This window comes from Elgaria multicarinata, chromosome 18 (assembly GCF_023053635.1).
Source record: "Elgaria multicarinata webbii isolate HBS135686 ecotype San Diego chromosome 18, rElgMul1.1.pri, whole genome shotgun sequence".
NCBI classification, from domain to species: domain Eukaryota; kingdom Metazoa; phylum Chordata; class Lepidosauria; order Squamata; family Anguidae; genus Elgaria; species Elgaria multicarinata.
In genome coordinates, this window is record NC_086188.1 from 7414759 (window position 1) to 7430284 (window position 15526).

At 44.2% G+C, this 15526-nt stretch overlaps 1 protein-coding gene across 2 annotated transcripts in view; it reads left to right on the forward strand.

Moving 5' to 3' along the window:
- Positions 1-5480: 5480 nt before the first annotated feature.
- ADGRD1 (adhesion G protein-coupled receptor D1) overlaps positions 5481-15526 on the forward strand; it is a 192207-nt gene continuing 182161 nt past the window's right edge. For both annotated transcript variants that reach the window (XM_063144072.1, XM_063144073.1), the window contains exons 1-3: positions 5481-5708; positions 5825-5861; positions 15419-15502. In XM_063144072.1, the coding sequence (XP_063000142.1) occupies positions 5655-5708; positions 5825-5861; positions 15419-15502 (175 nt within the window). In that variant the 5' untranslated portion in view covers positions 5481-5654. The remainder of the gene's footprint in view (positions 5709-5824; positions 5862-15418; positions 15503-15526) is intronic.

A 15526-nucleotide genomic window follows, 5' to 3' on the forward strand; every position in this document is an offset into this window, starting at 1 on the left:
ATGTTTCTGCTAACAGAAATTAAATAAAAGCAACTTGGCTTGACTTCCCTTGAGGCTTGTAGCTTAAGCCAGAAAATGAAACATTAAAGCTATAACTCACATCAATTGTGTGTGAATTTTAGAAGCTTTTTCCTACCGGGATCGGCTGTATTTTACTCGTTAATAATCTCCATTACTTATTTAGAAATAGATTTGGACTGGTTTTTTATCCGTTTCTCCTTTAGATTTCAGAGCTATCAAAGATGTGGGGATATTAGGTCATTTGTAATGAAACTTAACAGCCAGAAGTGCAAAGGATTCATGTGAAGTTGCTCCCTCCTATAATGTTCGTTAAATATTTCAATGGCACTGGTGTATTCAGCTGGCTTGGACAGCTTCACCAAGAGGTAGATAACTCCAATAAAAACAGTTTTACGAAAGCCGCGTTGCAAATTCCTCCATCCATGGCATGAAATATAAATTACCCTCTTTTCTGCTGGCTGGCCCTTTATGCAATCAGAAAAGAGAACGAGAGAGATTTCCTTTCTTCACTTGAAGGATATTATTCTTTTCCTGGTGTGCCTTTTGTCAGCTTATGAAAATTAGCTAATTTTCTGGCATGCTCTGTGCTAAAAACTCTTGGAAGGAGTCTGACGTGAACAACGAGTTCTGAAATTAAAATATAAAGTTCTATTGTGTTAGCTCGCCAGACATATGTTTAATTTTTTTTAAAAGCAACAGACTGTCACACATACGAAGCAACATTCTCTCCCCCCCTCTCTGTCACACACACATACACACATGCTTGTGTTTGTATTACATAAACATGCGGAGAATCTGATACCTCATAAAACTTGTCATCATCCATAGGAAGAGAGAACTCAGTGCCTTCAGTTGCGCAGGCTGACAAAAAAGTTAAATAGTGACTTGAAGGAATGATGGGACAGTCCAATTCCTTTACCTACCCATCAGTGTGGCTTTTCGACTTCCCACCTTCAACCAAAAATGTTTTGCATTATTTTGTAAAAGATTCGGGACATGTTCTAGAGTGGGGACAGGGGGAACGTAGATCAGCAGGTGTTTTGAACACCCAGAAGTCCCTGCCAGCATGGCCAACAGCCAGGAAAGCTGAGAGCTCATGTCCCAAACATCTGGAGATCTACTTTCTCCCAACCCCTGTTCTAGACCGCATTCTTGGCTAGATATGTTGGGTGTTGCAGTCATCCTACTTTATTTAGTCTTTATTAGCAAACCTGAGAGAGTTGTTTACCGTGGTGAATCCCAGCAAAGAAGCTGCCCTCTGTTTTTGTTTTATTTTTAAATCAGTGCAAGTTTAGGGACACTCTTTGAAAACATCCCTACAGGTAACAGTTTGCTGAAACTGAGACTGGATACTACCAAAGTATGGATAACGCCTACTTTTTCTAGAAGGGGGCACAGCTCTTGTACAATGGACATGGCTTAGGGATCCATCAGCAAAGTTGGATTTAGAACAGAGGTGAGCACAAAGTAGATCTTCAAATGTTTTGGACTTCAGCTCCCAACATTTTTGACCATTGGCCATGCTTGCAGGGGCTTCTGGGAGTCGCAATCCAAAACAACCAAAGATCTTCTTTCTGTCCACCCTGAACTAGAAATGCCCTGAAGTGGCAAATAGGTCAGATTTACCAACTCACTGATCTGATGAACCACATACCAACGCTGCCCCTATCTTGTCTGCATCACGTTTCTGTTCATTAGCCATTACTGACCCCATACCATTTCTTGGGACTTCCGTAGCTCCTTCTGAATTGGATGAAAAGGAGATGTAGAGGTAGAGTTGGGTGTCATCTGCAGAGTAACATCACACCTCATCTCACATTCCCAAAAGACCTCTCTCCACATGCCAATGTCAAACAACATGGGAGGCAAAGAATAACATCACGCAAATACCACATGCAGAACGGAAATCCCACAAGCCCCACTTTCCGGGATCCACCTGTCAAGTTGGAGCAGAGCTACCATGGCATTGCGCCTCCAGGAGATGATCTTCAGCTAGGATTTAACCCACAAATGTTTGGGGTTAAATCTGTTTGCTCCCCTTCATGCCATCTCTTAGAGAAGGATACATATTTATATTACAGTGGCTAAGACGTTCTCTGCTTACAGTTAGCTACTTCCGTGCTGTCATTCAGCATAATAAACTTGCTATTTTTCTGTAGACTTCTCATTTTCCTTTTGAAAGCCTGCTCTTCCTGGCAGTTGAAACAAAATAGAGCACCTATTTGGCATTATTTTGCTTTTCTCCTTTCTCAAGCTGCAGTTCTTTCTTGTTCCTGATGGCGGAGTGCTTGAACAATCAATGATGTAGGCAGATGTAGCCTGACCGATTTTCTGAGATTCCACACCCCCCACCCTTTCTTGTTGATTTCATTAAGCAGCTACATGCACGTTATGCACAAACACATGTAACGGCGTGCCGACGCCAACCGACACATGTCATGGAACCTCAATGCCATTTTTTTTGAGAGAAAAACAGCAGAGGGAGTGGTCGTTCTGAATGAAGAAATGTTTGTGGCACTAGCGTGAGCCTTTAACCCTTTCCTTGCCTTTGAAAGCCATGAAGAGAGGAAGCTGCTGGGTTGAATCATTTGGAGCAAGAATATGGCAGATGGGGTAAGGTGACCCTATGGAAAGGAGGACAGGGCTCCTGTACCTTTAACAGTTGCATAGAAAAGGGAATTTCTGCAGGTGTCATTTGTATATATGGGGAACCTGGTGAAATTCCCTTTTCATCACAACCGTTAAAGCTGCAGGAGCTATACTAGAGTGACCAGATTTAAAAGAGGGCAAGGCTCCTGCAGCTTTAACTGCTGTGATGAAGAGGGAATTTCACCAGGTTCTCCATATATACAAATGACACCCGCTGAAATTCCCTTTTCAATACAACTGTTAAAGATACAGGAGCCCTGTCCTCCTTTTCATGTGGTCACCCTAAATAAGAATTTTGCTTTATTCACTGTGGTTAAAGCCATGGTTTAAGGTGTCTTCTGAATAGGGCCTTTCTTTCATTCTTTCTTTCTTTCTTTTTGGACGTAGGGTGGGGAAAGGAAAGCACTAGGACTGTATTCATTGCAACGGATAAAACTCAGGCCTAATCTACACCTGGAGTCCTTCCGGGAGTGGGAAGGGACGATCACGGGGTTTTGCGCTTCCAGGAACATCCCTCACACGCCAGCGAGTTTTCCTGGAAGTACAGGAGGGCTTTTGTGGGGCACTTTTTTTCTTTTTTACAAGCAAAGACATTTCCGCAACAGTGCAAGCATGATTCTGCGCAATTGTACAATTTAAAACCCACACACACCCCAAACTCAGGGCTGGAAGGCGCCGAGAGTCATCACAAACACGGTGAAAATGCTCTCCTCCTCACCCTCGATACCCATGGACTCTCCCTGCTCAGCTCCTCACCCATTTCCTGACCTCCATTACTCATGGGGAAAAGGGAGGACCATGGGAGGCAGAGCCTCACCACTCACGGACCTCGGGATTGTCCCGAGACCAGAGGAAAAAAAACAGGACCAAAGCAGTCCCAGATATCCTGGGAGAACTGAGGGCTCATCCCCAGTTCACCGCAGGATCAGCTGTGTGGAGAAATGCGAAATCTGGTGGATGGCTGCATTCTGATGTACACATCAGTCCAGGAAATGGGGATCAGGTCAATTCACATTGGAATTCGCAACGATCGAATTCCTCAAGCATCCTTAACGTGCATTGTGATCAAGGTGTATCACCCCTGCCCTGATTGAACTTCTAAAGTAGGGGTGGGAGAATTCTTCCAGCCCCAGGGCCAAACTCAATTTCAGAGAAGCTCTGGGGGGGGGGGCGTGGGGGGCACATTTCAGTGGAGGGTGGAGCCAAAGGGATGAAAGGGTATGGCTAAAAAAGACATACCCCAAAATAGAAGCTTACTGTAGCTTCAAGCTCTTCTTGCCAGAAGCTAAGCCTTTGGAGAGACATTTCAACATTTTAGAATGGGGGGAGGGAGGATAAAAAAGCTGGGAAAACACATTTGTGATTGGGGAAAAGTGGGTGTGACTATCTGGAGAACCTCGGAGGACCGTATTTGGCCCACAGCCTGAGGTTCCCCACCCTTGTTCTATAGACTAGGGTGGAGTGATGAAACCTGACACATTCTAGATCATCCTTCCCCAACCAGTTACCTTTCAGATGTTTTGGACTACAACTCTTAGCATTCCTGACTATTGGGCATGTTGGCTGGGGTTGATGGGAGTTGAAATCCAAAACATCTGGAGGGCATCAGGTCCGGGGAGGGTGTTCTAGTGCATCTGTATGAGTTTCCCCCCTTCTTCTTCTTAAAGAAATGAAACCCCAACCTTCCCCAAGATGCAAATTTGGAACACAATAAGGTCAATATTTCAGGGACGAGGTCCAGGAAACAAGACTGTCCCAAGCTCAATAGGATCCGTTCGAGCATTTCTGGCTGATGTTTTGTATGTTTATTCAGAAATAAGTCCCACCGGGCTCAATGGAATTTACTCCCAAGTAAAGATGAATGAATCAGTCCCTTTCCAGTCTGTTCCAGTTTTTGCATCTATTCATTCCATCCAATTTTTGCATCAGTCTGTGAATTAAAAACACACACCACCCAGCTGCATGAAAATTCACATTTTATTTTCTATGCAGCCTTTCCTAATATGTGCATATTTTTTTCATGCCAGTGCTACATTATAAAAGTCAAAGGAGTGCAATTGTGTTCCAAGCAACATATTTGTCTGGGAAGTGCAAAAATTAGGTTGGTTCACTTAAGAATGCAGACCCCCAAAATTCTACCCCCACCTGCAAGGAATCCTCCTTGTCCCACAAACGAATGAGGAAACATACATTCCTCAAACCCAATTTATCCCTTAGATAAATTTAACTTATTATTTCTGCTAGCTTTGTTCCTTCTCAAAGAGCATCCATCTAACTTTTCTGCTTTGCTTTTCTGAACTCTCATAAATCCTCAAGCACCCTTTCTTTCGAACTGGCTGGTGTTAGGACCCAGCAAACGAGGAATTTTGGTAACTTGATATAAATAGAGTACCCAAACGGGACAAAGTTTGAGAAGAAAGCATGACATCATTTTGACTTGCTCTCCACCCGAAGAGAACTGGGATGGAGGTGCAAACTTGATCCAGTCAGGCTGAACGGGAAGAGCACAACTCATTTCAACACAGTCCTTACAGGGAAAAAGGTAGCTGAGAGAGGACCGCTTCATTAACAATCAACCCAATCCTTGGCACGTGTTTCCAGACCGCCGATAAAAAGAAGACTGTTTCTAAAATGGGAATGACAGTTAGAAGAAATTTGGGGAAGAGAACTTCAGGCAGAAAGTTGTGTATGTAATGATCTCCAGATTCGTTCCAAGGAATGGTGCGGTGTTCATTGATAGCATTTCTTCTTGCTCCGCTTATTGGAATTTATTTCTCTTCTGCTTGCTCCCGCCTTTGAGGAAAGCAAGCATTCATTCCTGGACATTGAGGAGGGTCTTCCCAACCTCTTGCAAACAGATGGAACGGGCTTCATTTGAACCTCGGTGGAAATAGCCCTTTCGAAAAGAATGTGATACAGTGACAGCAAATTAATATTTTTTCAAACTGAGTTTCCTTTAGTTTTTGCCTTGAGGAAAGGGAACCATGGAAAATCCGCTGTCGCTGTGCTGTTGTCTTTTATTGCTGATTTTATTTCAGGTAACAATTCAATGTATTTTTTCCCCTTAGTATTCCCCCCCCCCCATGGAAACTTTAACTTCACTGTATTCTATTGATATAAATCTCATTTTTTTTTGTTTTTTTTAAACATACAGGTGTACGGAAATCATACATGGCTGGACAAACACCCAGGTAAGGAACCTTCGGTTTGCTATTTTGAAATGATTACAGGTTTTGTTTGGAATTGCCAGAATGGATCCGCTATTTGATGCTTGCTTGCTTGTTTTCATGGAAGGCTGTTGGAGTAGAGATTCCAGAGGCATGGCAAAGGTAGAGACCTGGACGATATGGTGTGAGGAACCAGGGCTAGGCTTCCAACGGCTATTAATCCTGATGGTTCTGTGCTACCTCCAGTATCAGAGGCAGTGTGCCGTATGACTATGTACACCAGTTGCAGGGGAACATGGGCAGGAGGGTCCTTTTGCACTCATGTCTTGCTTGTGGGTTTCTGGTGGGCAGCTGGTTGGCTACTATATGAACAGAATGCTGGATTGAATAGACCCTTGGCCTGATCCAATATGACTCTTCTTAGCAATTAAGGTGCCAGTAAACCAGTGCATAAGCTGAGATAAATGCTTTTGCAATGGCTGAGAGGGACAACTTTTGGGTCATGAGGACGGAGGCGATGCAGTGGCTAAAGTGCTGGACTATGATGAGACCTGGGTTCAAATCCCCATTCAACCATGATGCACACTGAGAAACTTGGGGCCACTCACTCTTTTTCTTCAGACTAACCTACCTCACAGGGTTGTTGTGAGACTACAAAATAGGGAACCATGTTTAAAAATGTAACAAATGTAAAAATACTGCTGCAAAATGTCTTGGGACTGATTTTACTACCAGTCCATTTTAAGCAGGGGTGCTGAACCTGTGACCTTTCAGATGTTGTACTCCAACTTCCATCAGATCAAGCGAATGGTCAGGGAGTTGGAGTGAAACAGCTGTAAGGGGCACACTTTCCCACCCCTGATTTAAAGGTGTCCAGTCAGAGATAGCCGTAATATGAGTCACAGTGTTAAGATACATGTATCCCCCACCCCCACCCCCACATATGGCTTTCTGGTGCAGTTCAGAACAGGGAGTGAATTTTGATCAGGAAAACAGTGCAGATAGGACCTGCATTGCTTGATTCAAAATGGCAGCCCCCACCCCACCCTGACCACAGCTGCATTTCATTAAAAAAAGAAAAGAAAACGTCCGATGTGTAACGTGTCGTTTGGCTCTTGGAGACAGATCTGGTCCCTTGGAGCATAATCCATCAGGAGGTTTTGCTAAGATGAGCTTCATTGAAAGATCTCCCTTCAATGTGAGCTTGTGCAGAAGGAATCCCTGTTGGACTGTGTCCCATGTTGATTTGCCTTCCCAAAATGCCTTGGGTTGACTTTGCATTTATTGCCTTTCTACCCTATCAGTTCTTCAGTGGTTGAACACCTGCTTTACTTACAGAAGGTCTCCGGTGCAATATCTGGTACCTTCTGGATAGTGATGTATGAGAATTCCATTTTGGGGTAGGGGTGAAATCTCAACAGATTTTCTGGGTTCAACTCTGCTGCTGTCGACTCCATCTGTAGCAAGTTGATCCAATACATGGATTGTTTGTTTTAAAAATGATGGCAATTTGTGCAAATTGTAATGTTTTTTGGGGGGAGGGGATCTTAAAATGTAAGCAAATAGGGACAGCATATTTTTAAATATATATTTTTATTGGCTAACTTGCACAAGTGCACACGATTGCAAGTCTGTCTGCCCACTATGTAGCCCCACAGACAGAAGCATATTCTGTGCTTGTAAATATCCTTGTCAGTTTCATAAACTCCACATACATCCTACTTCCTTTAGTCAAGATTCTGTACTTCTCAAAGAAAGTGTCAATTTATCTCCCCACTTTAAACTAGTAAGCCCCAAAGTGATCCAATATATGGATTCTCTCTCTCTCTCTCTCTCTCTCTCTCTCTCTCTCTCTCTCTCTCTCTCTCTCTCTCTCTCTCTGTATGTTTTATGGCAGCAGCTTGTGCAAATTTGTATATATATATATATATATATATATATATGGGGGGATCTTGACATTAATGCAAATAGAGTCTTCATTGAACAGATCTTTGACAAGTACAGACTATGATTCTGTTGGTCTTAATGAAGTAGTGTGTGGAGAGGCTGAAACTGACTAGGATATTTACAAGAAGGGAATACTCTCTGTGGGGCTACATAATGGACAGTGCACACTTGTGCTAGATTGCCAGTAAAAGAATTATTTAAAGAAATGACGATCTCATTGGTGCAAATTTCAAGATCCCCAACCCCCCAAAAAGAATTGAATTCCCAGGTAAGCTGAGATTTCCTTATGCTATTCATCAATGCAATCTTGTGTTCTAGGGTGCTGTGTCTCCAATTTTACAGATGAGGGGACTGAGGTTCAATGCCATTGGCCTCCCAGTATGCAATCCCTGGTCTGCTCACCCATACCCCCCAGAAGAAGTATCTACATAGAATCATAGAATAGTTGAGTTAGAGGGGGCCTATAAGGCCATTGAGTCCAACCCCCTGCTCAATGCAGAAACCCACATTAAAGCATCCCTGACAAATGGATGTCCAGCTGCCTCTTGAAGGCCTCTCATGTGGGAGAGCCCATGACCTCCCTAGGTAATATTGAATCTTCTTTTATCTGTCCTGAATCTCCCACCAATCAGCTTCAAGAGAGGGAGGGAAAAAAATCTCCCTACCAACTTTCTTCATGCCATGAATAATTTTACTCCATGCTTAATTTTGTACACTGTCGTCCACCCTCTCCCCACTGTTCTGTAACTGATCAGGACTTCAAAGTTCTGGGTGAGATGGACCTTTGGTTTGATTCATCCTGGTTCTTCTTCATGCTGGGGAAGAAACAGAGAGGAGAAGCTTTGGCTGCCTAATCTCCTGCCCCATCAGGGAGAACTAAACCTATAAGTATGTTCTCTGGCACTCCATCGGGTAACCTGACCCACACAGCCTCACTTATGACCATCTCTGGTTGATACCTCTCCGTCATCTTTTGAGGTTCAGTGCCTGCGACTTGTCCCATGCCTGGCTGGAACCTTCGCTCTGAAGCTCGCTCGACTTCAAACAAAGGAGAGACAGTTTTGAAACTGTTCTACTCCCTTCTCCAAAGCTGTTTACACAAATAACATCTGCTTTCTGTGGCTGGGATGGATATTGTAAATTCCACGTGTTTTTTATGGAACTGGAAAGGCCAGGGGATTGGAAGACTGAGAGCTTCATCCCATCTACACATTTCCCTCGAATTATCCCCATAGCATAAAGCTGTTTTTGTTGTTGTTAGCTAAAACACACCCTGGGTGGTGGCGCTCCTAAGATCCTTTGCATACCAGGAAAAAGGTTTAAGGGGGGAAATGTAAAAAATCATTAAAAAAATCAACGGATGACCCAATCCAATTCAAATTTGGTATGCTGAAAGCCCTCCTTAATATCTATTACTGTGCTAATATTGATGTCTTTATCTTTAAAACTTGTAAGCATTTGTTTAATTTGCAGTTTAAAAATATCAAATCATCCTCCTGCACCTCCAGTGGCCACTTGGAGAACAACAAAAGATTCGCTCTTAAAGGGGTGCAAAATACGACGCTTCTTTTGGCTAAGAAGCACAATTAAAGCAGGATGCATGGGAGTGCTTCACAGTAAAAGCAGATTATAAACTGGAAATCTTCGGAGTCCTTTGCACCCAATTAGCAGTGATTGCACAGTATAATGCTGGTGTGATGAAGCTATGAGTTTCAGGCTGTTTCCTGATACAAATCTTCTCTGAGGTTCTCCATGAGCTTTGATGCACTTAAAAAAAAAAGATTGGACATCTTCAGGATGTATTCTCCTTTCAATAAATGAATAGGAAAGGTTGAATCGATCAGATGTTTACCAGTTCTAGCACTGCTCTATACTTACTCTTTCTTTATGTGTGCATCAACATTAACGATCTGAGGGATGACCCTTAAAAAGAGGGATACAGTTACGTTACAGACTGTTTTTGTGTCTCCCGGGAAAGAATCAATGAAGCTAGCAACATCTTTGCCTTTCAAATGGTCCTTAATATGCTCGCTCCACAAGGCCTTCTCTGACTCTTCGTAGGGGCTTCTTTTCCAGACAGCTGCAAATTTATTCTGGCTGGTGAGAGATGCAATTTACAAATAAATAAATGGGGAAGGTGATTTAATAGTGCTTCCACCACCTTCCAGAGATATGTGGATGTTTTGGTCACAGGGGAAGCTCAGGAAAAAGACCGTATTTTCAGCATGGTTTGTTTGAACAAGGAAAAAAGCTGATTGTGGTAGGCACGTATTGGTTAGCACCCGTGCCCTTTTCAGCATAGCTCATCATCAACAGGATCCCAGGACATGGGTTAGACTGAGCAAATTGTTCCCATGGCAATTCACCACTTCTAATGCCTCCCCTCCCCCTCAGAATTACATTATGTCATGTCATAGAATTGTTCCGAGGGCATTGTGGGTGAAAGTTTGGGATACAGCCTTCAAATTCTCTCCCAGCTCCGGCTGAATAAGGCAATTGCAGGTAAACAAGCCAAAGGAATTCTCTTCGCCTTGATAGGCCCAAGCAGGTCAGGTGATATTCCTGGACACCAAGAATAGTGGGTGGGTGGGTAAGCAAAACCTGCCCTTTGCTTCTGTAGAAACGGGACACACCAAAAGTGGGGAGCCGTTTTAGTTCCCTTTCCAGAGGTATCCTTGACTGACATGAATGGCTGCCATTCATTATTATGGCAGGTAAAAGATAGCTGCCACTCTTCTCTGGTTGAAAAAGGAGCGCACGAGCTTTTGGGGGGATGGATATGGGTGTGTGGGAACGCTTCACCTTCACCATCTCTCACCACCTCACCGACTCCGGCATTGCTGAAGCACAGGGGACAGGATCAGAGTGTGAGAGAAAATGGCTTGTGGTTTATTTAAACTGGTGATTTGAATTTTTACAAGGTTGCTGGAATGTTTGGATAGTGTGCGTTCATTTTTGAAGGGGTGAGTGCCGCTGCAGGCTCACGAATGCCTTACTATTTTTCTTTTCACCACATTTCTTTTCTTGGCATGCTGTCTTCCTTCCCTTGCACTCCCCCAGGCCCCACGGAGTTTGCCAGGCAAGAGAAACAAAATGTAAGAGTGGAATAGATAGCACTCTTTGGGTCAAGGTACCGGAATATCTATCTATCCATCTTAATTTGGGGAAAGCCTTTTTCTTAGAGTGGGGTTGAGGAACTTCTGCCCCTCCAGATGTTGCTGCACTCCAACTCCCATCAGCCACAGCCATCATGGCCGATGGCCATGGATGCTGGGAGTTGTAGGCCAACATGTGGCCTGCCCTAGTCCCCCATCCTTAGAAGCAGATCTGTTCACAATTCCTTTTTCTGTACAGGCAGAGTTTCACGATAAATATTTTATTTTATTGCCTTGATTTTTAAAAGCCTATTTACGAGCCAAGGATCTCAAACAGACTTGTTGATTTAACAGTTGTGTTGCCAGAATGTTTACCCTGCAGAATGAAGTATTCAATCAAAGTCGTTCTTGGCTGTAATGTCTAACTCTCATAAAATCCCTGTTTTTCAGGGTCACACACTTTCAGCAGAGTGTAGAGATGGGGGCATTGAACCTCTTTCATCCTGAGAGCTGAATTCCAGTTTGGAGAAGGGCTCAGACACTGCGTTGCACTGGCAGATGGGACCAAAGGCAAAAGAGGGCAGGACTGAAATACCTGAAACACCCCCTCCCCCAAATACTAACATATTTTAACTTAAGGCTCTGACTGCCAGTGACCAAGGCTGAGGAGAGACATTTCAACCTTTTAAAATGACTCTCGTTCACGCACTGGTTATCTCTCGGTTGGACTACTGCAACCTTCTTCTCTCTGGCCTTCCTTCGTCTCACATCAGTCCGCTGGTCTCTGTCCACCACTCTGCCGCTAAGATCATCTTCTTGGCCCGCCGCTCTGACCATGTCACTCCACTTCTGAAATCTCTTCACTGGCTTCCAATTCACTTCAGAATCCAATATAAACTTCTCCTACTGACCTTCAAAGCTCTTCACGGCCTAGCTCCTGCCTATCTCTCCTCTCTCATCTCACACTATCGCCCCGCTCGGGCTCTCCGCTCCTCCGATGCCATGCTTCTCGCCTGCCCAAGGACCTCCACTTCCCTTACTCGGCTTCGTCCTTTTTCTTCTGCTGCCCCTTACGCCTGGAACGCTCTTCCAGAACACTTGAGAACTACAAACTCAATCACTGCTTTTAAGACTCAGCTCAAAACTTTTCTTTTCCCTATAGCCTTCAAATATTGAGTTTGTTCTGACTTTACACTGTTGGTTTTGCCCTACCCTGTGCCTGTTTACACTTCCCTGTGCCTGTTTGCATTCTCCTTCCCTCTTTATTGTTTACTACAACTTATTAGATTGTAAGCCTATGCGGCAGGGTCTTGCTATTTACTGTGTTATCTGTACAGCACCATGTACATTGATGGTGCTATATAAATAAATAATAATAATAATAATAATAATAATAATAATAATAATGCAGCAAATGAGAGGGGTGGGTGGAAAAGTGGGTGGAGCTAGAAAAAGGGGTGTGGTTATCTGGGGAATCCTGGAAGACCAGATGTGACTCCTGTGCCTGAGCTCCCCTGGTATGGAAGGACCATTAAAGACCACCTGCTTAAAGGGAAAGACCGTAGCTCAATGGTAGAGCATGAAGCTTCATCCATCGCTCCCACTTAGTACCGCCTGAAGCAAGAAGGCCATTTCTTCACCCTTCTAATTGGCAGGGCCGGCCCTGTTTTCAAACCAGGTTTCTTACATTTCCAACCCTGTCAGAGCTGAGCTACCCCTCTTGTAAAATGACAAATAACTAACTGAAGGAATCTATTTTGCTTCCTGCCTGGATTTTTTTTTTAAAAAAATATCTCCCAAAGCTTTCACCACCCATTGGCTGGGTGAATGGACCACCCCATTGATTCCAGAGATAAATTTGTCAGTGAGAAACAAGAACCTTCGGACGGCCTGCTTTTTCCCCCTTTTTAAAAAATCAGTTTGCCCACCTGGGTCTCAGCGTATATGGCCATCTGCAGATGAAGAAAATATAATACGGAAACTCAATGTTATACTTTAGCGGCAGGGCTTATTTATTTATTTGGTAGGAAGCAGAAAACCAAACACAAAAGCCCACAGGCGTTCTCTGTGTGCCTGCAGAACGGCAGAGTTGTTAACTTTGTGTTTTTCCAGATGCTACTTTGCATATTACCATCATTCCCCCCCACCACATGCAAACAAAAAAGAGAGAGGAACTTCCTTTTATGGAGAGATGTACATATGCATGTATGTGTGTTGGTTTTATGGTTTTTAGGCCTCTGACTAATTTTACTGTTACTGTTTTTATAATTTTATGCACACCACCCTGGGATTGCCTTTGGTTATGTAATGTTTAAGGTGAACGAATAAATCGTAAGAACGTAAGAAGAGCCCTGCTGGATCAGACCAGGGTCTAATCTAAACCAAACAGGATAAAGCACTATGAAAGTGGTATGAAAGCAGTATATGGGCCCCAACAGTTGTCAGTGCACTTCAGTGCCACTATAAAGCACTAGTGTGGCTCCTGCCTTTTGTATACCACTTTCATGGTGCTTGGTGTAAATTATGAGCCTCGTGTGGCGCAGAGCGGTAAAGCAGCAGTTTCTGCAGCTGAAACTCTCCCCACCGCCTGAGTTTGATCCCAGCGGAAGCTGGTTTCAGGCAGCCGGCTCGGGTCGACTCAGCCTTCCATCCTCCTGAGGTCGGTAAAATGAGTACCCAGTTAGCTGGGGGAAAGGTAATCACGGCCAGGGAAGGCAACGGCAAACCACCCCGCTATAAGGCCTGCCAAGAAAACGTCAGCGAAAGCTGGCGTCCTTCCAAGAGTCAGTAATGACTCAGTGCTTGCACGAGAGGTTCCTTTCTTCCTTTCCTGGTGTAAATTAGGCCCTAGGGTCCATCTAGTCCAGCATTCTGTCCACACAGTGGCCCACCTGCTGCCTGTGAGAAACCCACAAGCAGGACTTGAGTACAACAGCACCCTCCTGCCCATGTTCCAAAGCAACTAGTGTACACCGGCATACTGCCTCTGATATCAGAGGTGTCAGGACTAGTAGCAATTGATAGCTTTATCCTCCAGGAATTCGTCCAACCCTCTTTTAAAGCCATCCAAACTGGTGGCCATCACTAAATCTTGCGGTGACAAATTCCATAGTTTAATCGATCTAGTTTATTCTCCCAGGAAATAATAACTCCTCCCCCAGGGACCAAAAATGAATCTTGGGTGGAGCTACACAGAGAGAAGCTGATTTGATATTCAGTGGCCACCATTTTGTTCACTTTCACGAAGTAAACAGGCTACAGTGGATGACTGGGTGGTGGGCAAAACCTGTCCCCCTACATCCATATAAACTGGGGTAGTAAAAAATAGGAAGCAGGTGTCATCCTTGACTTGGTGGGGATGGGGGAAGACGACTGTCACAATGGAGCATACTGTTTTGGTGTATATGTTTGGATCTGTGTGAACGCACAAAGATAAGTCATGGCAGGGGTAGGCAAGTTTTTGAGGCCAGTGAGTACATCTGAGAATTTGACAAACTGTCGCGGGCACCAGCACAAAATGGTTGCCATGAAAGGCATGGCAAAGGACAAGTCACTGGTCCAAAAGACTGAGTACAAGGGCAGAAGTGGAGTCTGAGACCCAACACAATAACTAATTCCTTTGAACCCACAGTTTTCGGCATCAACAGAAACCAATTTTACATCGGCCCCAGCTGCCAGTAAGAAAAACTGTTAATTAAAACAAGAATTAAACAAACACAAGTCACAATTAAAAACACACACACATAGAGCCACAATAAAAAAAGTATATCTACCAAGGGTAGTAAGAAAAACCAGCAAAGGTCTGGTTAAACAGGTAGGTTGTCAACGGGCAACAACCCAGGTTGCACTGGAGTGGGGAGGGGGAGTTCTAAAGATTGGGTGCCACCACTGAAAAGCCGTCCCCCTGGTTGCCATCATATGTACCTGTGAAGGTGAAGGAACAACCAGGAAGCCCTGATCTGTAGATCTCAATGAACTGGAAGGATATTGCACTATCAATGTGCACAGTACTTTACAGATGACAGGTCCCTGCCCTGAAGAGTTTGCGATCTAAAAATGCAACATATGAGAGGGAGAAAGGAGGAAGGATTAGAGGAAGTGGAGGCAGGCATAAAAAGAGAAGCAACATGAAGCTGTTTCAGTTGCTGGAGATAAATGACCCTTATAATGAATCATAGAAGAGTAGAGTTGGAAGAGCCTACAAGGCCAACCCCCTGCTCAGTGCAGGAATCCACCCTAAAGCATCCCTGACAGATGGTTGTCCAGCTGCCTCTTGAATGCCTCTAGTGTGGGAGAGACCACAACCTCCCTGGTTCCATTGTCGTACTGCTCTAACAGTCAGGAAGTTTTTCCTGATGTCCAGCTGGAATCTGGCTTCCTGTAACTTGAGCCCGTTATTCCGTGTCCTGCACTCTGGGATGACCGAGAAGACATCCTGGCCCTCCTCTGTGTGACAACCTTTCAAGTACTTTGAGAGTGCTATCATGTTCCTCCTCAGCCTTCTCTTCTCAACGCTAAAATGTTGCATTTTCTTGACAGGTTTTGACGTTCTAGCTCAAGCATCGCATTACTGGCCTCTGGGGAACGTGGAAGGAATCCATGAGTTGCGGGATACAAATGGAGGTAGATCAAAGAATGGTGACGCCC